Source organism: Centropristis striata, chromosome 2, assembly GCF_030273125.1.
Source record: "Centropristis striata isolate RG_2023a ecotype Rhode Island chromosome 2, C.striata_1.0, whole genome shotgun sequence".
Taxonomy (NCBI): domain Eukaryota; kingdom Metazoa; phylum Chordata; class Actinopteri; order Perciformes; family Serranidae; genus Centropristis; species Centropristis striata.
The window spans coordinates 21,139,834-21,165,374 of record NC_081518.1 but is presented as its reverse complement, the minus strand read 5'-3'; the positions used below and the strand labels follow the sequence as shown (position 1 = coordinate 21,165,374).

Below are 25,541 nucleotides of genomic sequence, written 5' to 3'. Positions count from 1 at the left end.
CATGCGTACATTGTTTTCATTAGGTCAGTCTTCTACATGTAGTTTGTTGTTTGAAAGTGTTACTAATTTGTATTATGAATAATTTTCACTTAATATGCAGATTATTTTCTCTATGAATCTGTTATTGTGTTATTAAAAAAAGGGAAAAAAGCCTGTTATTATTTACTAGACTCAAAAATGATGGATTCAAATGTCACACACACACACACACACACACACATATATATTTATGTATATGTATATTTATGTATATGTATGTATAAATATATATGTATGTATATGTATATATATGTATATGTATGTATATATATATATGTTATACATAAATGCTGATTTAATCTGAACAAATTACATAAATATCAATATTTGTTTTGACAAATTACCAAATTAGATTATTTTAACTTAAAAACATTAATTATTGTGGCACATGAGTAAAGCTTTGAATAGAAGTAACACAAGGGGACAATCAATCAATCAAATTGTTTTATTTCTATGAAAAAAAAGACAGAAATTACTTAAATGTGGCCAAAAGCAGTTTTTAAGCAATTTAACCTCAAAATGTGTCCATAACAATATTGTGGAATTATGTGTTCATTTACATTTTTAAATTATTTAAAAAAATAAATCTAGCATCTATTTTCAGATTCATAACACAAAATATAATCAACAATTTGCATTTAGTTCGAACACGTATTTTTACACTGTAGTATTACTACTTTTACTGAAGAGCCAAATGATAGTGCCTTTTCCAACACTAGAGAATAATAAAGTCAAATCAGTTTTTATATTATAAACGAATACTGAGCTTTTAGAATTTATTATACAAGTTAATTTAAGAAAAATAGTTACATTTAAAAGTAATATAAATTATAACAATGGCGATAATTAAACAAAAATAATTGTCATGACACTTCATTTTTTCTTTATTAATTTTCATCATTGAACAAACACATATACATGGCAGAGTACATGTAAGTGAGATAAAATAATAAAAATTGTATTTAAGGTTGATTAGAAGAGAAGAGTTATTTTTTGCTAGTGACATGCAATTTTTTATTTGCTCAAAAATAATAAAATTTTAATTAGAAACAGCTTCAATTCGATGATAAAAACCTGTTAATATATATGTATGTATACATATATATATGTATATGTATGTATGTATGTATGTATGTATGTATTAGCAGTTGTCATATTTGTCTTTGGGCTTGACAGACCTCTGTAAACTGCAGCAATGTTGCACATGCCACTTGCATTCTCTGTTTTGTTGCGAAATTATTTTGGTTATAGAAGAGCTTTATTCTGATCTATTAATGAACTGAAGGACCAAGTGGATAAGTGCAGATAGTTTGTAATAATGAGTAGAATAGATTATTCTATATAGATAGAGATAGATAGATAGATATATATAGATATAGATATATAGATAATTATTCTGACAAGCGATAATTTTTCCAGCATTCTACAGAATGTAACTCTCAAAGTCCATTTATATTAGAGCTCCAACAATTATTTGATTAATCGAACAATAATCGATAATTAAATTAATAGTCAACAATTTTGATAATCAAATAATTGGTTTCAGCAGTTTTTTAAAGACAAAAAGTCCAAATTCTCTGATTTCAGCTTTTTCAATGTGAATATTTCTGGTTTCTTTGTTCCTTTATGACAACAAACTGAATATCTCTTTGGTTCGTAGACAAAACAAGATTTTGAGGACGTCATCTTGTGGTTTGGGAAACACTGATTGATATTTTTCAACATTTTATTGACCAAACAACTAATCAGTTAATCGTTTAAATAATCAACAGATTAATCAATAATGAAAATAATCGTTAGTTGCAGCCCTAATTTATATGAATTATACTTTCTTGTTTAGTCGTGCAGAAATTAAATGTGTGATCAACACCTAAAAACAATACAAATATAACAGTTAGTTTGATATATTTAGAGTAATATTTTCTGTTTTATTTCACTACTTTTGTTTTTCAGGTCACTCCCAGTTCACTTCCTGGTGATAGAGCATCCAGCAGACTTCTTGGGAAAAAATCATGCAAAGAAAACAAGCCCCTATTTGATTACCTGAGGGAAACCGGACTTATAGAGAGAATTTAGTTATGTATTTAATTATTTATATTTGTATTGTAAAATGCTATTAGTTACACTATTGTTTCCCCCTTTTCCCGTTAAATCATTTATTTATCTTAATTTTATTATTATTATTATTATTACTTTATTTATTTATTTTTTGTATCAGTATTATTGTTTTCTCTCCTTAACTCTATGGAGTCTTGGACTATTTTGTCCATTTTTGAATCCTTTTCATGTCTTTTCGTGTCTTTGTAAGTCATTTTGTGTCTTTTTTGGTCATTAGTGTCTTCTTTTGTCATTTTGTGTCTTCTGTGTTTTGTTTTGGTCATCCTGTCTTCTCATTTTGTGTCTTTTCGTACTCATTTTGTGTCTTTTTTTGGTCATTTCGTGTCTTTTTTTTAGTCTTTTTGTGTCTTTTTTTGGTCATTTGGTGTCTTTTTTAGTCCTTTAGTCCAACATAAAATGTGATTTTAAATCTTGTTGTTTTTACTTTCAAAACACTTTCATGCGCAATAAAAAAATTTAAATGTTGCAAATTTGAACAAAGGTTGCAAATATAACATATAAGAGTTCATCCAGTTCTATCATTTTATACTAAATATATTTGACCTTGTCTCCAGTTTTACTTGGTGTATCATCATCAAACTGAAACTGGCCTCATGGAGTTTCCAGCCAGAACTTTAGCGGTAAATTTACAGTAGGGCTCCACGCTGGTTTTAGAAGTCATGCTTTGGCGCTTTTGGAGACTCCAGAGGGTCAATCTACTGCTCCACGCTCCAGTCAGCAGGTGGCGGTAATGCTCCTGTACGTTGGTCTGCCGACCGCCAATAAAACTCAGCAGAAGAAGAAGAAGAGCATCCTGGTTCTGCTAACGAGCCGCTGCTGGATACACCTTCACCACCCATTCCATGACATTAATAAATCACCAATACTGCTGATAGATATACTAATAATCAATAACTCGGAACCGGGAGGAGTTGCAGCGGCCTCACGGAGAGCTACCGTCCCGCTACCGAGTAGCTAACAGGTTGATGTGGGGCGGACTTCCTCTGAGCTCGGAGATCTCCATGACGAGGTTAGCCGGCTAACTTTAGCCCCCGTTATTGATCTCACACTCTCACTAATACCTTATTGTAACCATACATGTTGCCTAGAAGTCGGTTTAATTCAGTAATATACACATTTACCCTGTTTGTGAGCTTGTATTGCTGCATCCAAGGTTCAAATTATGTGATTTTTGTGTTTTGCTAAGTAGGCTAGGTCACCGTAACGAGCTAGTTAGCGTCGGAGGAGATGATGGTGAATGATCACAGATCGGTTTAAATGTGACGGTAACTTGTTGTTAACCGGTTAGATTAACGCTCACTAGTCTTTAAGGAGTCAATAGTCGTTAAAAGGCCCAACAGAAACCGTGTCGTGACGGGCTCCACACACAGTTTTGGGGGCTTCACGTTAAATAAAATGGTTAGAGAGGTTTGGGAGAAAATCACGATATATCGATATTATCGTGTTATTAGAGAACAGTGCTATATTTACAGTAATCATAAAGTCTGTCATGATGCGATTTCAATTCAATCCTTGAACAAGTCGAGCCTTAAACGAGCCTTAAACAAGTCAGATACATTACTATCAACTCACTAAAATCAACAAAAATATAATTTGGCAATTTTATTGACAGCATAAATTTAAGAGTATGATATTATTGTGTTATTAGATAATAGGGCGATATTTAAAGTAATCATAAAGTCTGCCACGACACGATTTAGATTCAATCCTGTGGTCTTTAACACAACGAGATACATTAATATCAAGTCACAAAAAGCAACAAAAGTATTATTCAACGATTTTATTGCTTTGCTTTTCCAGACATTTAAATTAAATCGATAGAAGTCCGCTGGTTTGTCTAAGTAATGTTTTTGATTTATTTTGGTTGAGATTGGCCCTTTTTCCTGTTTTCTCAAAATATATTAAAAATATCAATAACCTGAGACTGGGTTATGAATATTTTTAGCGCATTTATGTTAATATGGTCCAGGTTTAATTGCAAGAATAAATGTTGTAGGAAGTTCAAAGTAATGGCATAAAGATGATGTAAGAAAAATGCATCAAAATGTTCATTGTTAATTTTGTTCAGGTTTGAAATCCTCCTTTTTCTGTGTTTATGAATAGGAAAATAGGTTCCATAAAATTCTATATTGTATCGTGATTAAAGTTCTTTTGATTGATGATTTACTCTCCTACTAGGTGCAGTGGTTTTTGGGTACACCAGGGGTTTACCAGATAAACCAGGCTTTTTTTCGGTTTGTGTGACTCATTTTCAGTTGATTCGGTTCCATAAAACAGATTCAACATAGCTCAAGTTCAGTTACTATGGAAAATTACTAGTAACCAGAAACTAGTTGAATTTGCTTTATGGACTAACTAAAATAAGCCTGATTTAGTTGTTAAAACCGGTTTATATAACTGTCAACTGGTTGGACAAGTCAAAGTATTGTTTTTGGATTTATTTTGGTTGGAGACTGAGCCTTTTTCCTGTTGTCTCAAATAGAAAACATAATATAGTATAAGTATCACAAGCCTGAAACTCTGTTTTAAACCGCCTTTTGTGTATTTATGTTAATCTGGTTCAGGTTTGACAAGTTAACGTTCAGATGTTTTTCAGGTTGACTTGATCTAATGTTGCCTAAAGGAGAAAACACAGTGAAATCGCTCCTTTTTTCTGTGTTTACAGTTTTTGTTCCAGGATAAATACAGCATTTCTGAGATAGGGCTGGGCAAAGTGGTCTGAATTTAGAAAATGTAATAAAACAACTATTTTGTCTGTTGCCACAGACAGATTGTGACGGTTTTGACAACCTGAAACTGTTTTTTTTAACAGTCTTTGTTGAATCATATGTCAATGTTAATCTAGTTGTAGTGTTAATTACAGTGTTCTTTGCTCTGCACCGGTTCTGTTGTGGTCAGGATGGATGTGAAATGCAGTGAAATTGCCTGAAAAGGAAAGTTTTCCTTGTGTCCATGTGAATATAGTGCAGTGGTATTTGGTCTGCACCTCGTTTGTAGTGATATGGATGGGATTAAATGGCCTGAAAAGGAGACGCTGTGTGGAGCTTGTAAGATTTGAAATCTTCCCTTTTTTCTGTGTTTGCAAACATGAAAATAGTTTTCCATTTAATTTCTTTAGTGTATTTATGTTAATCTGGTTCAGGTTTAAGAACAGCCTTTTTCCAGGTTGACTTGATTTAATGTGAGCCTAATGGAGGAAAATCAGCGAAATCTGAAAATGTTTTGTGTGTTTACTATACAATAACAGTTGTAATGTTATAATCCAGTTCAGGTTTGAGAAGTCAAATACTGTATATTGTGAACTAGACATGGTCGAATTTACAATTTTGTCCATTTTCACAAAGATATTTAAGGTTTTACAAACCTGAAACTGGGTTTTAAACAGTCTTTGGTGGATTCATGTTGATGTTTGTGATGTGATAACTTTAGAAGTGTTTTTTGATCTGCACCTTGTCTGTTGTTATCTGGATGGAGAAAATGGCGTGAAACGGGCTGAAATGAAGATTTTAAACACTGTGTGGAGTTTGTTTGATTTGAAATATATTCATTCTTTTTTTTTTGTTTACAAACAGACAACAGTTTCCATTTAAAAAAACAACAACCTTGTTTTGTGTATTTATGTTAATCTAGTCCAGGTTTGACAAGTTTAAGTACAGCCTTTTTCAGGTGAATTGAAATGAAATCTCCCTCTTCTCCCTGGTCTTTCTGCAGCTGGCGGGTCTTCATCCCCTCCTGCCTAACATCCTGCTCAGGGGCTTCACACACTCGGTCATCGTAGCTCTGTCAGTCTGCACCACCGCTGCGTCGGACCGGCCCGACGCCTGTCATCACAGGGCGCAAGCAGCCAAAGCCGATGCTAAGCACAGCACAGGGATCATCTTAGATCAACTGCAGAGTCGCTGCGCTGCCTTCCAGTATCGAGCCAACCAGTATTCAGTGGGAGGTGAGGGTCCCCGACACGGAGCCGCAGAGCTAGCGATGCCCGGATCCACGCCGGCCAGCAGCAAGGCTCGGGTGTACACCGATGTCAACACACAGAAGAACAGAGAGTACTGGGACTACGACGCACATGTGCCAAACTGGAGGTAAGGTTTCATGTTGATGTTTTTACTATTTGGCTCATATTTCTCTGCAACAAAACAAAATGTTGGGTAACACACCATTAAAAAAACATCCGCATCAAACAGGGAACACACCAAGTTGTACATTTTTTGTGGGTATTTTCATCTCTGGATTGAATAATTTTATTCTGAAATAATACTACCAAATAACACTAAATGTATCAGTCCAGGGATTATTTGAAATCAGGAATATGCTTGAATTTGAATATAATCCTTGAAAAACACTCAAGTTTCAACATAATCTGGTGTTTCTTCTACACAGTAACTCGTGTAAATCAAAAACTTTATGTTTGAAATTATTCAGTCATCATATTTGTTGCTGTCTGCTGGTGTCTCAAACCAAATGTAGCAGTAACAATTTAGATGTGATGATAAACACTTTCTGGACTTCTATTTTTGCTTTAGTTACCCTAAAAGTGCTTGAATTTTACTCTTGTTTGTCATTTCCTCAGGATTCTACAGAAATCAGTACTTTATGTAGATTGAATATGTTTTATTACTGTAAATATCGGAAGTGAAGACTGGCTCACATTCAAACCTGGCTTAATTATGAATTTTATTGCTCTTTATTGCCTGAGTTTCATAATAATAATAATAACATTTCTAAGTTTAATAACAAAAAATACAGTTTACATATACATTTACGGTTGATACATTTTTATTTATAGATATATTTTACCAACTGAAAAATAACAATAATTCAAGAGATAATTTAGAGATGAATAGATAATGAAAATAATCACTAGTTGCAGCCTTATTACATGTAAGCCATAACCTTTCCAAAGCTTTTCTTTAGGGCTGCGATAAATGGTTATATTTATTATTGTTTTATCTTTTCATTATTGTTTTATTAATAAATTATTGTCTATTAGTGTGAGATTATATAAAAAAAATAGTTATAATGTCTTGATGTCTTGAAATGACTGGTTTTGTCCGAATAACAGTTCCAAATGTAAAGCTATTCAGTTTTAACTGATATTAAACATTGTAAAGCAGCAAATCCTCTTCTCTGAGAAGCTTAATCGGGTGTTTTTTGCTTCATAATTGTCTTTAAATAAGTAGTTACTTTATCACTAGTCTTCTTATTGATATCTGAAAGATGGTTGCTTGTGGTCATGATTAAATGTGTCTGAAGTTGTTTTATTAATGTGAAATATTTCCACTCTTCCTCAGCAATCAAGACAACTATCAGCTGGTGCGTAAACTTGGCCGAGGGAAGTACAGTGAAGTATTTGAGGCCATAAATGTGACCAACAATGAGAAAGTGGTGGTGAAAATCCTCAAGGTGAGCCTTCTACTTTTTATCATCCGGCTTTTTTTTTACCCCTTTTCCAGCTGATGGAGCTCTCCACAGCTCAGTGCTCACTCTCCATAGCCATTTTCATAGAGCCGTTTCATGCCAGGACATTTACGGCTCTGTAACGTCGCCTCCAGAGGTAGTCACAGAGGCGGAGGTTCTACGGTCTGATGAGACAAAAACTGACCTTTTTGGCTATCAGACTAGACGCTTTGTTTGGCGAACACCAAAAACTGCACATCATCACAAATACACCATCTCCAGCGTGACGCACGGTGGTGGCAGCATCATGCTCTGGGGATACTCCTCAGCAGCAGGCCCTTGAAGGCTGCAGGGCCAGTCTTCTTCTTGTCTGGTCACTCAGATTGTGAGGACCGCCAGCTCTAGTCAGATTAAAACAAGTGCCATACTGCTTCCGTTTCTTAATGATGGTTTAACTAAAATCTGTGGGATGTCCATTGAGTTGGACTTTTTTTGTTGCCATCTCTTTCAATGATCTTTTCTCTGAGTTGCTTGGAGTGTGCTTTTATCTTCTTGGTACAATTATAGCAGAATAGTGAAATGGACCAGAGGATGGACCTCCCAGACACAGATGTTTTTATACTATGATCACTTGACACACAGCAACTGTACTCAGCTGATCTCCATTTCACTAACTGTGACACTGCTGCATCAACTAGCTGGAACTCAGCTCTTAGTTCAGTTACTTTAAAGGGGATGAATACTTACGCAATCATTTATTTTACCTTATAGATTTTAAATGAATTGTCATTATTGTGTGCCTTTGAATTCAATGTTCAACATAATACAGTATTTTTTCAGAACCTGTGCTTGGCTTATTATTGCCACTCAACTCATTTGGCTACTGTGAAATTGGCAAAGTGAAACTTTGATTCTGAATCAAACATCATATTTTTTTCTGGCATGCTCTGTCTGCAATTGCAAATTGCATTTCTAATTGATGGTATGTTTCGATAATGGTGGAAAACACTTATTAGGGTGGCTTTCAATCATGATGGAAGCATAGACAACTTACAGCATGTCCCCTATCTCTTGTGGGGGTTATGCATTAAGCCATTTGGTGCCCTTACCACATATACTGTAAATGTTAGACTCAGTGACGGGCTGGCATGAAATGGCTTGCATAGTACTTAAACCCCCAAATCCCTCTTCCCCCATGTGCACCCAGTTTGCAAAAAAAACAACGCTGGAGCAGGGGCCCTAGAGTCCCCCCACCCCAGAGACCACCTCGGCCCTCGCACATCCTCCTCACCTTTTTCACCCCTGACCCGTTTTCATGCCTGCTCATTTCATTCTCCTCTGACAACCTTAATGACAGTGTGCACTTCATAGATTCTAAGTATAGATGAATGTTTGTAAAATGAATGCTGTGAAACTCTTCGTCACTCTGTGGCGACATCTGCTGGTCACATGTCGGTGAAAGCAAAGTGGAGCAGCCTCAGTTATTTAACTGATTCACAGCAGAGGTGGATAAAGTTTTCAGATCCCTTAATGCAGTAAAAGTACTAATACCACAGTCCTGCATTCAGAGCCTTCTCAAGTAAAAGTACAAAAGTATCGGCATCAAAATGTACATAAAGTATCAAAAGTACTTGTTACGCAGAATGGACCCACTCGGATTGTTTTATATATTCTAAATATATTATCAGATTATTAATGTTGATGCAGTGTTTAACTGTTGTCAATGTAGGGCTCATTTTAACTTCTTAATATACTTTTATGTGGTTTAATTTGTAAACTCACTTTAAATTGATTATGTTTTTATGTAAAATCTCAACCCGAAAAGTAACTAAAGCTGTCAGGTAAATGTAGTGAAGTAGAAAAATAAAGTTACAAATAAATGCTCAAGTAAAGTAAAAGTACCTCAAAATGATACTTAAAGTACAGTACTTGAGTAAATGTACTGAGTTACATAACACCTCTGCTTCACATACATCCCTTTTTTCATCAAACTAGCTCAGGTTGTTAAACCACTTTGGTGCGAACCAGTCTGCATGTCCACCAGTTTTGAGATGAATAAATGTAATCAAGGATGCGTCATTAACATTGGGCGTTGCACGAAGCTTAACGAGAGTCAACAGGAGGAACAAGATGCCAGATTGTATTCATAACCTGCAGGTTTTTTTCATGGACCCATGGAACTATTAATAATAAGAAAGCTACAACTCTTATTCTAAGGAAGGTGGGACGCTGTGTAAAACATCAATGAAAACAGTATGCATCAAATTCTGAAACATAGTATATATTTACATTTATTATTACATTTTACATTTTTATGTCAGTTTGGACATAAAATAAACTTTCAATAAATATATGGTTCAAGTGTTTTGGCAATGTAATTGCTGCATTCTGTTTTATTTACATTTTAGACAACATCCCAGCTTTTTTCAAATCAGGGTTGTATTAGCACTCCCTTCTCCCTTTCCCACCTGTAGAAAACAATAAGCCCACTGATGTTATCATGGTTCGCACTTCAGGTCAAGAAAAATAGCTATTTTTTGCTACCAGCTGGGAACCAACACATTTTTTTTTTGGTTGAAATGTTCAAACAGTTGAAAGTGATGGTGCTGAAACCAGAGTGAACCTGTTCAATGTTGGTGATAAAATGCTGCTATGGTGCATGAAACATTCTTTTAAAAGTGTGTTTCTCTGTATCAGCATAATCCTGTCCATAATTTGACTTTCTTTCTTTCTTTAGAACATTTAAACCCACACAATGTTTCGGTTTCCATTCATGTTTGATGTAAATGAATAATAGGGTTATCTTACTTTTGGAGAAAGTGTTCTGTATTCATTTGGTCACTTCAAAGCACACTTAAAAGCACTATAACAGTTTTATTTATAGTCATGGAGGAAAATATTAGACCATTGTTTTCTTCAATTTCTTATTCATTTTAATGCCTGGTACAACTAAAGGTACATTTGTCAATAATAACCTTACATAACATAATAACCAAAATCATTATTAATAAAACCATGGAAAATGTCTAGATATCAGCTCTTAAATTAAACTCTTATTAGATATTCTTGTTGTTATCATTATATTTGTCTAAAAAAATTTACCTTTAGTTGTATCAGCCATTAAAATGAACAAGAAATTGGAGAAAACGAGGGTGGACTAATACTTTTTTCCATGACATTATGTTTATTCAGTCCACACAACTTAAATGAATGCAGTTTAATCCAGCATTCCTGCAATAAATCCAACTTTAATGAAGGTTATAGTGCTCAGTTTCAGTTGAAATTCATTCAGAGATTTTTTTGAGGCTGTAGTTTCTGTATTTTCTGAGAAGTTTTTCCAATAATTTGTCCACATAGACCTCTCTCTTTGAGAAGCTAGACTTGAGATATTTACAGTCCTATGAGTTCAAAAGCTTGGTTCTCCCTGTTCAGTTCATGTTTAATTTATTAAGTTAGTTATTCAGTTATATTAAACATGTGTCTTGTTTCCTCCTGCAGCCCGTCAAGAAGAAGAAGATCAAACGTGAAATCAAAATTCTTGAAAACTTGCGCGGAGGAACCAACATCATCCGTCTAGTGGACACGGTCAAAGACCCGGTGGTGAGTCCAGACTGCTGCGTCACTCCGTTGCATGTCGGCACGCCAGCAGAGATAATCCAGTCGTGTGTGTGTGTGTGTGTGTGTGTGTGTGTGTGTGTGTGTGTGTGTGTGTGTGTGTGTGTGTGTGTGTGTGTGTGTGTGTGTGTGTGTGTGTGTGTGTGTGTGTGTGTGTGTGTGTGTGTGTGTGTGTGTGTGTGTGTGTGTGTGTGTGTGTGTGTGTGTGTGTGTGTGTGTGTGTGTGTGTGCGTGCGATAATGATCTCCACCTACCTGCTGCTGTCCTCAGTTGAGCCTTGTGTTGTCCTCTCTTTGCAGTCCAGAACACCAGCGCTTGTCTTTGAGTGCATCAATAACACAGATTTTAAGGTACTTAAGTTTGGCCGATATCATACATGCAGAACTACCATTGATATCCATTATTAATAACACGAATAATAACCCTCCAGTTACAGCTGTGTGTGTGGAAAGCTGCGGATGTTTTTAATGATTCTTCTGAACGTTTTTCTGCACTTCATTTTGTTCCTCAGGAGCTTTACCAGAAGCTGACAGACTATGATATCCGTTACTACATGTATGAGCTGCTCAAGGTAAAAACATCTGCTTGAATCTTATTTATTGATTTTATCATGGTTGTTTACCACGATTAGAATAAAAACTGTGAAGGTGACAGTCAAGCCAAGTATGAGAACTTGACTAATTTACAAGTTTACTTGTATTCTTTTATTTTCAAGTAGTATGGGCCTGTTATAGGAGCCATGTGCAGTTTTTTCCACTAAAATATTGTGAGTTTTTTTACTTTGAAGTAGGGCTGGGCGATATGGACCAAAAGTCATATCCCAATATATTTAGGCTCAATATCGATCAATCAAAACTCCATAGAGGGCAAATTTAAATAAAAAAATATCTTGAATAAAAATAGCCTATAAAATAAAATAAGCCAATCTTTTTCTGAAATAAATATATTTATATGAGAAAAGAATAACGAACATTACAAAATAATTAAATATGACAAACTCTAGTAAGGGCAGCATATAAGGCTCTTCTTGGCCTGCTTCCCATATACCTATGCACTTTCCTTAAGAGATCTGGTAGCCGTTATGACCTCAGATCCAATGATATTGTGCACCTTTCTGTCCCTCGTGTCCGGACCGAAAAAGGTAAAAAAGCTTTCAGTTTCTCTGCCCCCTCTGCTTGGAATACCCTTCAATCTGAGCTGAAACTATCAGAACTTATTCCTTTGGGAGCATTTCGCACAACTCTCAAAAAACGTCAATGTAAATCTTTTGCACAGTGCTTATGTTCCTAATTTGCTACTGTATTTATCACTGCTGCACTTTATACTGCTTATTTATACTACCTATTTATACCGCCTATTCACTCGCACTTTAGTACTTTTTAATATGTTGGACTTTTCGCTGCCTGTTTATTGTTATTGTTCGTCTGTCTTGTAACTTTTGACGTGTGCTGCTGCCTTCTTGGCCAGGTCACCCTTGTAAAAGAGGTCTCGATCTCAATGGGTTTTTTATCTGGTTAAATAAAGGTTAAATGAAAAATGTATATATTTATAAAGAAATATATTTTTTAACTATATCGATATATGTGATACGGTCTAATTTCATATCACATTTAGAAATATGTCGATATATTTTTCATATCGATATATCGCCCAGCCCTACTTTGAAGTGATTTTGAGTTTTAAAATTCATGGAAATTACAAATGACCAAGTAAGAAAAAGTTACGATAAAAATGGGAAAATGTCCTTGCACAAGGTCCAGTATTCACAAAATTGGAAATCATTTAAGTCATTTATCAAGCAAAATATTGACTGTTTCCAGCTTCTGAAATGTGAATATTTTAATATATAGTAATTTTATAAATTACTTTAAGTAATTTGAAGATGTGACACTCGTCTCTTGCAAAAGCAGAAGGATATTAATATTTTCTGTCATTTTATAGAATACATTTTAGATTAAATTTAGGCTATAGCTATCAAGAATTTTTTGTATTGTCATTATATTGTCAACTTTACAACGAAATTGGGAGTGCTACTGCTTAAGGCGCATAGTTGAAGCAATCATAACATAACAACAAAACAAACGAGTAAAACATTTAAAAATACAATGGAACACTGAGCTGAAACAGGGACTAGAACAAGGACATGTGATGTCACAAATAAATGTAAAATTCGATAAATTACCACTTAAAAATACTACAAATGGTATAGACAAGGTAGATAGTGTTGCATGTATTAATTATATTGCACGATTATCATGAAGACAATCTGAATGAGTGAGTCCAGGCCAACTTTGTGCAGAAAATGAAAACTGGACCTAGGCCTGTCATGATAATTACTATATCCACTTATCGTTTTTTTCAGGACTCAATATATTGTCGTTTACATGTGTGACACTTTGTGCTTTTTTGTGTTGTGTTTAAAGTAATGCTGTAAATGTTGACGGGCAGTATGAATTACACAAATTTATTAAAAAAAAAAAAAAAAAATTCCCAAGCAGCCATTCCAGCTGTTTGTTATTTTAATAATAAAATACTATAATACATAATGATTATCTCATTGCAGTGTTTTGTTAACAGATCCTGAAAGTCTATTTTATTTGTTTTGGTTGTAGTTTATTTATTCATGTTTTATTCATTTATTTTTTATCGCGGATATTGTAATGTATATTTTCCATATTTTAATTCCAATGTTTAATATTCTTGAGATTTAAAAAGTCATTGATGTAGAAAAGGATGGACTTATTATGCTCTAATATGGTTATTAAACCAAAACTACATTGATACAGCGATACTATCGTTTATCGTGATAGTTTCTGGGAAAATGTATCGTCCTAAAAAATGTGTTATGTCGACAGGCCTAACTGGACCTGTGAGTCATACTGTGAGGGAGAAGCAGCAGTGCAGAGCAGATGATGGTTTCAGACTGTAAAGGCTGTAATGTTGATGTGTGTGTGTGTGTGTGTGTGTCTGTGTGTTGTTGAAGGCTCTGGACTACTGTCACAGTATGGGGATCATGCATCGGGACGTGAAGCCCCACAACGTGATGATCGACCACCAGATGAGAAAGGTAATTCATTTCGTCTTTACGGTACATAAATCAGGAATGAAATCATACAATTAGAGTTTTTGTTTCATTCTGTGTCAATATGAAGTTCATCAATCAAGATCTGAAATCAAACAGCAGTAAGACCAATTACTTTACTTTATTACACCTATTTTAAAGTCTCTGCACTGGCTGCCTGTGCTCTTCAGAATCAATTTTTTTAGAATCAATTCTTTTACTGGTTTATAAATCTCCTAATGGTTTTAGTCCAGCCTGTTTGTCTGATTTACTTTTATCGTATGAACCCTGGAGGACCCTCAGGTCTTCTGGGAGCCTTTTAATAAAACCAAAAGTTAGAATGAAACCCCACGGTGAGGCGTCGTTTTCTCTCTGTGGTCCTCATCTGTGGAACAGCCTCCTGAAGACCTGAGGCCATCAGAGACGCTTCAGATGGTTAACAGCAAACTTAACACTTATCTTTTTAATTTGGCTTTTACTTGAACCATTCTGCTCATGCATCTTACTGTTATAACATCTTCTCTTTTATTTATTTATTTGCTATTATTTATTCTATCTATCTATCTATCTATCTATCTATCTATCTATCTATCTATCTATCTATCTATCTATCTATCTATCTATCTATCTATCTATCTATCTATCTATCTATCTATCTATCTATCTATCTATCTATCTATCTATCTATCTATATCATGCTTTACTTTTTAATTATTTTTTTCATCTTTTTTATATAGCTTTATTACTATTACTTTTTATTTCTATTATTTATTTTGTTTTTATTTTATCTTACCTTACTTTATTTTTTATTTATTTGACCTAATTAATGTCTAAGCTGCCTCCAGTGTTTCCTCCCTGCTCCACATTGAGATGGAGCTTCCTCAGTTTGTGTTTTGTTTATAATGGGATGGAGGGTGTTTGCTTGTTTTTATGTTTTATTATTATTTTTTTATTATTTTCCCTTTTTTATGTGAAGCACTTTGTGTTACATTTCCTTTGTATTGGTATTTCCCTGTAATATAAACCAGATTAAGGAGGGTTTTCTCTCTGTGTCTCAGCTGCGTCTTATAGATTGGGGTTTGGCAGAATTTTACCATCCCGCTCAGGAATACAACGTCAGGGTGGCCTCCCGCTATTTCAAAGGCCCTGAGCTGCTAGTGGACTATCAGGTACCTGCTGCTAGTAATTCACATTTTATTTTATTGTCATGTGGGGACAAACCCACCTCCACACATTCTTGAAGTATGATTAATTGTTTGCCCCCACCCCTACAGATGTATGACTATAGTTTGGACATGTGGAGTCTAGGCTGCATGTTGGCCAGCATGATCTTTCTGAAGGAACCGTTTTTTCATGGCCAGGACAACTACGACCAGGTAATAAAGATTCAAATGTTTCAAAAAATGATGTCACCTCTAGCTGAAAAAGCCATAGATCTGGGCATAAATAGGCATGTCACGATAATTACTATATCGACTTATCGTTCGATATATAAAAATGGATATGATAGTTTTTTTTCTAGACAATATATTGACTTTTTGTGCTTTTTTCGTGTTGTGTTTAAAGTAATACTGAAAATGTTTGACAGACAGCACGAATTGCCCCAAAAAACTATATTTCCCAAGCAGCCATTCAAGCTGTTATTTTAATAATAAAATAATATAATACATAATGATTATCTCATTGCAATGTTTTGTTAACGGAGCCTGAAAGTCTATTATATTTGTTTTGGTTGTAGTGTATTTTTTTATTTTTTATTTATCTAGGATACTTTAATATTTCTTTTTCACAAGTGTCAACGCTTCTACTAAGTAATAGATTAGATAGAATAGCCTCTGTAGCAGATAGAAATGAAATTCAAAAAGTATTTGAGAGCTTATACAAATACTACAAAACAACGTATCCGCTTTCCAGGCTTCAATGGGTTAATATTCCTCGAGATTTAAAAATTCATTGCTGTGCAAAAGGATGTACTTATGGCACTCTAATATCGTTATAAAAATTGTGTTATCGTGACAGGGCTAGGCATAAATGTGTTTGATTTGCTTTGTAATTGTGACTAAATACGTACTAAATGTGTGTTTTTTCCAGCTGGTCCGCATCGCTAAAGTTCTGGGCACCGATGAGCTCTTTGGTTACCTGCACAAATATCACATAGAACTGGACACTCGCTTTAAAGACCTGCTGGGACAGTGAGTTGATGTTCAGTTCATCAGCAGAAACTCATGCAAATGTATTCAAATCAGTTGAAACTGTGTCGTGTCGTCTGTTAATGATTCAGCCAGGACAGTTTCTTCCTCTGTTAACTCTGGTCATGCATCCATTTCAAAAAGTTTTTTCATTAGGACAAAAATGTTTGCACACTCAAAGCTTATAAACCAACGATATATACTGATCTCTGTGGGTATAAATTATTAGGGACCGAGCACTAACGGTGCGAGGACCCTATTGTAATTGGTCCGTCTATTATTTTGTGTGCTTGCTTGCAAAAGCACACTAATTGTTATTCCGTGGGCTTATTTTGTGAGCTTGCTTGCAAAAGCACACTAACTACTATTCACCGGGACTATTTTTATTATTTTGTGTGCTTGCTTGCAAAAGCACACTAATTGTTATTCCGTGGGCTTATTAGTGCCACGGCTGAGCAGCGAGGCACTCATCTTCACTGCAAGCAGTGAGGATGAGTGCCTCGTGCGAAGCACGAGGCATCTCTTATTATTGCTCATGTTTATTAGTGCCACGGCTGAGCAGCGAGGCACTCATCTTCACTGCAAGCAGTGAGGATGAGTGCCTCGAGCGAAGCTCGAGGCATCTCTTATTATTGCTCATGTTTATTATTATAGATTATTCTTCCGTAAAAACTTTGGCGCGTAACTAGTCTCGCAGCTTTGAGAAATCGCGAAAAGTAAAAACGTCAAAAGTTGCGCCCTAATCGGGAATCGTGTGGAATGACTTTTTTTAGCGATCGGTGCGCACGTTTTCGCACAACGTGCACAAACGTGCACTTTTTGGCCCATCCGGAACGCATTGCGCCAACTTTGGGGCCTCACCATTTGCAAACCGTTGCTCGTAAAATTCCGAAGCGATTTAGAAAGCATTTTCGGCAAAACCATAATACCTATCACTCGCATAGGTATTATGGTTTTGCCGAAAATGCTTTCTGTTCGAGGCCAGAATTTTCAGTTTGTCCACCTCTGGCTGCTCAGTGTGGCAGAACTGTCTCCACCTTCAGTTCATTTCAGTTGATTGCTCTGCTCTGATTGGTCGACTCCACCTGGCCACGTGGTTGCTTAGCTACCAAAGCCTCCCCCAACCTCCTACCCCCCCCCCGCCCCCCCCCCCCCTCCAACACAGACATTCTCACTGAACAGACATGGCGTTCTTTCATTAAACACGAGACCTAATAACTTGACCGTACATTGTCCAATCTGCTTCAAACTTGTCATGCATGATGATGGCTCATCACTGACCAGTTGTACATAACTATATTTCATAAATTCCCGCCCTTTTTGATTAGCCACGCCCCCTTTCTTAACTAATGAACCGTTTGTCCTAGAAACTTGTATGAGGTGTCAGATTACTCAGCATAGCGTCCCTGTCTAACTGTTGATTGATAACCCCGCCCCTTTTGATTAGCCACGCCCCTTTAACTAATGAACCGTTTGTCCTAGAAACTTGTATGAGGTGTCTGCTAACTCAGGACAGAGCCCCTGTTTTACTGGTGATTGAAGCCACGCCCCCTTTGAGTAGCCACGCCCCTTTTTACTAACTAGTGAACCGTTTGTCCTATAGCCTTGTATGAGGTGTCTGTGGACTCAGGACAGAGTCCCTGTTTGACTGGTGATTTAAACCACGAGAATCATCCGGCAGTAGTCCCGTGGCACTCCAAAATTTCCCTGGAATTTTGTTTCTAGTTAGTGCCACGGCTGAGCAGCGAGGCACTCATCTTCACTGCAAGCAGTGAGGATGAGTGCCTCGTGCGAAGCACGAGGCATCTCTTATTATTGCTCATGTTTATTAGTGCCACGGCTGAGCAGCGAGGCACTCATCTTCACTGCAAGCAGTGAGGATGAGTGCCTCGTGCAAAGCACGAGGCATCTCTTATTATTGCTCATGTTTATTTTGTGTGCTTGCTTGCAAAAGCACACTAACTACTATTCACCGGGCTTATTTCTACTTTTTATTATTCTTCCGTTTCTTCCGTGTCATTTTTCGGTCGACTACTCCTCCCAGAGTTTTGCTCGCACATACACAAAAAAGGTATCAAATCGACCGGCTCGCCCATGACAAGTGTGCTATGACTTTTATAAGGGTTTCGACAAACGGTTTTCAAATTATTGGGCAAAAACACGTCAAAAAATCCCCCCAATGTAACCCTATGGAGAGTCTAGAGTGGAGAAGTCATCAAACAGAGTGTAGAGGGAGAGAAAGAATTGTCAAAAAATAAATTTGAAAACTGCGCTCCAGGCCGCAAATTTCACTCTACAGAAATAATTTATACATAGAAACGTAGGAAAATTTGTCCTCTCACTCACAATCCTCTGGTAAAGCTGTCAGAGTTATAGTTTGGGCGCAGGACGCACAGATGCTCAAACAAAATGCACCAACTGCCGCATCGGCTCCCATATTAAAAATGAAGGAAGATTTCTCAAAAAAAAAATTTAACAGTTTTTTAAAATCGCTCTAACAAAGCTATTTTTTCATTTCTTTTAAAAAAAAACATATGTAGATGTTCAGGAAGAACTCAGGACGCTCAAAGTGAAGTCGGATCAATGATAGCTATTATGGTTTTGCCAAAAATGCTTTCTGTTCGAGGCCAGAAATTTCAGTTTGTCCACCTCTGTCTGCGGAACTTTCTCCAACAGCAGTTAATTTCAGTTGATTGCTCTGCTCTTATTGGTCGACTCCACCTGGCCACGTGGTTGCTTAGCTACCAAAGCCTCCCCCCTCCCCCCTCCCTCCTCCAACACAGACATTCTAACTGATAACTGTCAGTTTACTCTAAGTAAACAGACATGTTGTTCTTCATAAAACATGAGACCTTATAACTTGACCATACATTGTCCAATCTTCCTCAAACTTGTCAAGTATGATGATGGTTCATCACTGACCACTTAAACATAACAATATTTCATAAATTCCCGCCCTTTTTGATTAGCCACGCCCCCTTTTACTAACTAGTGAACCGTTTGTCCTAGAGACTTGTATGAGGTGTCAGTGCACTCAGCAGAAAGTCCCTGTTTAATCCCTGCCCCTTTTGATAAGCCACGAGAGTCACGGCCCAGAGGCAAGCACACAATCAAAATTTCTTTAGAAATTTTCTAGTTATTATTATTATATATAGATTATTCTTCCGTAAAAACTTTGGCGCGTAACTAGTCCCACAGCTTTGAGAAATCGCGAAAAGTAAAAACGTCAAAAGTTGCGACCTAATCGGGAATCGTGTGGAATGACTTTTATTAGCGATCGGCGCGCACGTTTGTGCACAACGTGCACAAACGTGCACTTTTTGGCCCATCCGGAACGCATTGCGCCAAATTTGGGGCCTCACCATTCGCAAACCGTTGCTCATAAAATTCCGAACCGATTTAGAAAGTTGTAGGGCCTGAATTTAACTGTAGTCCTGTGAAATTTCAGAGCGATTGCATGTATACATTTCCAACATTTCCATTTTTCCAAACTAATGGGGAGGGGGATTTTCCCATGTGTGTGTATTGCGCGGAATGTTCAGAAACTAGAGCGGTGATGTCATCACGCAGAGTGTAGAGGGAGAGAAGGAATTGTCAAAAAATACATTTGAAAACTGCGCTCCAGGCCGCTATTTTTTCATTTTTCTCAAAAAAAAAATACATGTAGACGTTCAGGAAGAACTCAGGACGCTCAAAGTGAAGTCGGATCAGTGATAGGTATTATGGTTTTGCCAAAAATGCTTTCTGTTTGAGGCCAGAATTTTCAGTTTGTCCACCTCTGGCTGCTCACTTTAGCAAAGCATTGTCAGTGACAGTTAGTTTCTGTTGATTGCTCTGCTCTGATTGGTCGACTCCACCTGGCCACGTGGTTGCTTAGCTACCAAAGCTCCCCCCCCCCCTCCCTCTCCCCTCCTCCAACACAGACATTTTAACTGAAAACAGTTAACTCTTTTAACTTGACCATACATTGTCCAATCTGCCTCAAACTTGTCATACATGATGATGGCTCATCACTGATTGTCTACATAACAATATTTCATAAATTCCCGCCCTTTTTGATTAGCCACGCCCCCTTTCTTAACTAATGAACCATTTGTCCTACAGACTTGTATGAGGTGTCTGTGAACTCAGGACAGAGTCCCTGTTTAACTGGTGATTGAAGCCACGCCCCCTTGAGTAGCCACGCCCCCTTTTACTAACTTTTGAACCGTTTGTCCTACAGACTTGTATGAGGTGTCTGTGAACTCAGGACAGAGTCCCTGTTTAACTGGTGATTGAAGCCACGCCCCCTTTGAGTAGCCACGCCCCTTTTTACGAACTAGTGAACCGTTTGTCCTACAGACTTGTATGAGGTGTCTGTGAACTCAAGACAGAGTCCCTGTTTAACTGGTGATTGAAGCCACGCCCCCTTTGAGTAGCCACGCCCCTTTTTACTAACTAGTGAACCGTTTGTCCTACAGACTTGTATGAGGTGTCTGTGGAGTCAGGACAGAACTCCCTGTTTGACTGGTGATTGGAGCCACGCCCCCTTTGAGTAGCCACGCCCCTTTTTACTAACTAGTGAACCGTTTGTCCTACAGACTCGTATGAGGTGTCTGTGAACTCAGGACAGAGTCCCTGTTTAACTGGTGATTCAAACCACGAGAGTCATCGGGCAGTAGTCCCGTGGCACTCCAAAATTTCCCTGGAATTTTGTTTCTAGTGTTTATTAGTGCCACGGCTGAGCAGCGAGGCACTCATCTTCACTGCAAGCAGTGAGGATGAGTGCCTCGTGCGAAGCACGAGGCATCTCTTATTATTGCTCATGTTTATTATTATTATTATAGATTATTCTTCCGTAAAAACTTTGGCGCGTAACTAGTCTCGCAGCTTTGAGAAATCGCGAAAAGTAAAAACGTCAAAAGTTGCGCCCTAATCGGGAATCGTGTGGAATGACTTTTATTAGCGATCGGCGCGCACGTTTTCGCACAACGTGCACAAACGTGCACTTTTTGGCCCATCCGGAACGCATTGCGCAAACTTTGGGGCCTCGCCATTCACAAACCGTTGCTCGTAAAATTCCGAACCGATTTAGAAAGTTGTAGGGCCTGAATTTAACTCTAGTCCTGTGAAATTTCAAAGCAATTGCACGTATAGTTTTCGCACGAAGTGCGAAAACATTTCCATTTTTCCAAACTAATGGGGAGGCCGATTTTCCCATGTGTGTGTATTGCGCGGAATGTTCAGACTCAAGAGCGGTGATGTCATCAAGCAGAGTGGAGAGGGAGAGAAGGGATTGTCAAAAAATAAATTTGAAAACTGCGCTCCAGGCCGCAAATTCCACTCAACAGAAATAATTTATACATAGAAACGGAGGAAAATTTGTCTTCTCACTCACAATCCTCTGGTAAAGCTGTCAGAGTTATAGTTTGGGCGCAGGACACAGAGAAGTGCCACCAAAACGCATCAACTGCCCCATTGAGTCCCATATTAAAAACACGTGAGGATTTTTGAAAAAATCAGATGTAAGAGTTTTTTTAAATCGCTCTAACAAAGCTATTTTTTCATTTTTCTTAAAAAAAAATATATGTAGACGTTCAGGAAGAACTCAGGACGCTCAAAGTGAAGTCAGATTAGTGATAGGTGTTATGGTTTTGCCAAAAATGCTTTCTGTTCGAGGCCAGAATTTTCAGTTTGTCCACCTCTGGCTGCTCACTTTAGCAAAGCATTGTCAGTGACAGTTAGTTTCTGTTGATTGCTCTGCTCTGATTGGTCGACTCCACCTGGCCACGTGGTTGCTTAGCTACCGAAGCTCCCCCCCCCTCCCTCTCCCCTCCTCCAACACAGACATTTTAACTGAAAACAGTTAACTCTTTTAACTTGACCATACATTGTCCAATCTGCCTCAAACTTGTCACACATGATGATGGCTCATCACTGATTGTCTACATAACAATATTTCATAAATTCCCGCCCTTTTTGATTAGCCACGCCCCCTTTCTTAACTCATGAACCGTTTGTCCTAGAAATTTGTATGAGGTGTCAGATTACTCAGCATGGCGTCCCTGTCTAACTGTTGATTGATAACCCCGCCCCTTTTGATAAGCCACGCCCCTTTTACTAACTAGTGAACCGTTTGTCCTACAGACTTGTATGAGGTGTCTGTGAACTCAGGACAGAGTCCCTGTTTGACTGGTGATTGAAGCCACGCCCCCTTTGAGTAGCCACGCCCCTTTTTACTAACTAGTGAACCGTTTGTCCTACAGACTTGTATGAGGTGTCTGTGAACTCAAGACAGGGTCCCTGTTTAACTGCTGATTTAAACCACGAGAATCATCCGGCAGTAGTCCCGTGGCACTCCAAAATTTCCCTGGAATTTTGTTTCTAGTTATTATTATTATAGATTATTCTTCCGTAAAAACTTTGGCGCGTAACTAGTCTCGCAGCTTTGAGAAATCGCGAAAAGTAAAAACGTCAAAAGTTGCGCCCTAATCGGGAATCGTGTGGAATGACTTTTATTAGCGATCGGCGCGCATGTTTTCGCACAACGTGCACAAACGTGCACTTTTCGGCCCATCCGGAACGCATTGCGCAAACTTTGGGGCCTCACCATTCGCAAACCGTTGCTCGTAAAATTCCGAACCGATTTAGAAAGTTGTAGGGCCTGAATTTAACTCTAGTCCTGTGAAATTTCAGAGCGATTGCACGTATAGTTTTCGCACGAAGTGCGAAAACATTTCCATTTTTCCAAACTAATGGGGACGGCGATTTTCCCATGTGTGTGTATTGCGCGGAATGTTCAGAAACTAGAGCGGTGATGTCATCACGCAGAGTGTAGAGGGAGAGAAGGAATTGTCAGAAAATAAATTTGAAAACTGCGCTCCAGGCCGCAAAATCCACCCTACAGAAATAATTTATACATAGAAACGTAGGAAAATTTGTCTTCTCACTCACAATCCTCTGGTAAAGCTGTCAGAGTTTTAGTTTGGGCGCAGGACACAGAGAAGTGCCACCAAAACGCAACAACAGCCCCATTGAGTCCCATATTAAAAACACACGAGGATTTTTGAAATAATCAGATTTTACCATTTTTTTAGATCGCTCTAACAAAGCTATTTTTTCATTTTTCTTAAAAAAAAATATATGTAGATGTTCAGGAAGAACTCAGGACGCTCAAAGTGAAGTCATATCAGTGATAGGTATTATGGTTTTTCCGAAAATGCTTTCTGTTCGAGGCCAGTATTTTCAGTTGGTCCACCTCTGGCTGCTCACTTTAGCAAAGCATTGTCAGTGACAGTTAGTTTCTGTTGATTGCTCTGCTCTGATTGGTCGACTCCACCTGGCCACGTGGTTGCTTAGCTACCAAAGCCCCCTCCCCCTCCCTCTCCCCTCCTCCAACACAGACATTTTAACTGAAAACAGTTAACTCTTTTAACTTGACCATACATTGTCCAATCTGCCTCAAACTTGTCATACATGATGATGGCTCATCACTGATTTTCTACATAACAATATTTCATAAATTCCCGCCCTTTTTGATTAGCCACGCCCCCTTTCTTAACTAATGAACCGTTTGTCCTAGAAATTTGTATGAGGTGTCAGATTACTCAGCATGGCGTCCCTGTTTAACTGGTGATTGATAACCCCGCCCCTTTTGATAGGCCACGCCCCTTTTACTAACTAGTGAACCGTTTGTCCTACAGACTTGTATGAGGTGTCTGTGAACTCAGGACAGAGTCCCTGTTTGACTGGTCATTGAAGCCACGCCCCCTTTGAGTAGCCACGCCCCTTTTTACTAACTAGTGAACCGTTTGTCCTACAGACTTGTATGAGGTGTCTGTGAACTCAGGACAGAGTCCCTGTTTAACTGCTGATTTAAACCACGAGAATCATCCGGCAGTAGTCCCGTGGCACTCCAAAATTTCCCTGGAATTTTGTTTCTAGTGTTTATTATTCTTTATAGATTATTCTTCCGTAAAAACTTTGGCGCGTAACTAGTCCCACAGCTTTGAGAAATCGCGAAAAGTAAAAACGTCAAAAGTTGCGCCCTAATCGGGAATCGTGTGGAATGACTTTTATTAGCGATCGGCGTGCACGTTTTCGCACAACGTGCACAAACGTGCACTTTTCGGCCCATCCGGAACGCATTGCGCCAACTTTGGGGCCTCACCATTCGCAAACCGTTGCTCGTAAAATTCCGAACCGATTTAGAAAGTTGTAGGGCCTGAATTTAACTCTAGTCCTGTGAAATTTCAGAGCGATTGCACGTATAGTTTTCGCACGAAGTGCGAAAACATTTCCATTTTTCCAAACTAATGGGGACGGCGATTTTCCCATGTGTGTGTATTGCGCGGAATGTTCGGAAACTAGAGCGGTGATGTCATCACGCAGAGTGTAGAGGGAGAGAAGGAATTGTCAGAAAATAAATTTGAAAACTGCGCTCCAGGCCGCAAAATCCACCCTACAGAAATAATTTATACATAGAAACGTAGGAAAATTTGTCTTCTCACTCACAATCCTCTGGTAAAGCTGTCAGAGTTTTAGTTTGGGCGCAGGACACAGAGAAGTGCCACCAAAACGCAACAACTGCCCCATTGAGTCCCATATTGAAAACACACGAGGATTTTTGAAATAATCAGATTTTACCATTTTTTTAGATCGCTCTAACAAAGCTATTTTTTCATTTTTCTTAAAAAAAAATATATGTAGATGTTCAGGAAGAACTCAGGACGCTCAAAGTGAAGTCGGATAAGTGATAGGTATTATGGTTTTGCCGAAAATGCTTTCTGTTCGAGGCCAGAATTTTCAGTTTGTCCACCTCTGGCTGCTCACTTTAGCAAAGCATTGTCAGTGACAGTTAGTTTCTGTTGATTGCTCTGCTCTGATTGGTCGACTTCACCTGGCCACGTGGTTGCTTAGCTACCAAAGCTCCCCCCCCCTCCCTCTCCCCTCCTCCAACACAGACATTTTAACTGAAAACAGTTAACTCTTTTAACTTGACCATACATTGTCCAATCTGCCTCAAACTTGTCATACATGATGATGGCTCATCACTGATTGTCTTCATAACAATATTTCATAAATTCCCGCCCCTTTTGATTAACCACGCCCCCTTTTACTAACTAATGAACCGTTTGTCC

At 37.9% G+C, this 25,541-nt stretch overlaps 1 protein-coding gene across 1 annotated transcript in view; it reads left to right on the top strand.

Annotated features, from left to right (window-relative positions):
- Positions 1-2,929: 2,929 nt before the first annotated feature.
- LOC131992981 (casein kinase II subunit alpha'-like) overlaps positions 2,930-25,541 on the top strand; it is a 32,533-nt gene continuing 9,921 nt past the window's right edge. Inside the window, exons 1-10 of the mRNA XM_059358707.1 lie at positions 2,930-3,166; positions 5,869-6,242; positions 7,452-7,563; positions 11,056-11,157; positions 11,472-11,522; positions 11,684-11,743; positions 14,156-14,239; positions 15,292-15,402; positions 15,508-15,609; positions 16,325-16,425. Coding sequence (XP_059214690.1) covers positions 6,136-6,242; positions 7,452-7,563; positions 11,056-11,157; positions 11,472-11,522; positions 11,684-11,743; positions 14,156-14,239; positions 15,292-15,402; positions 15,508-15,609; positions 16,325-16,425 — 830 coding nt within the window. The 5' untranslated portion in view covers positions 2,930-3,166; positions 5,869-6,135. The remainder of the gene's footprint in view (positions 3,167-5,868; positions 6,243-7,451; positions 7,564-11,055; positions 11,158-11,471; positions 11,523-11,683; positions 11,744-14,155; positions 14,240-15,291; positions 15,403-15,507; positions 15,610-16,324; positions 16,426-25,541) is intronic.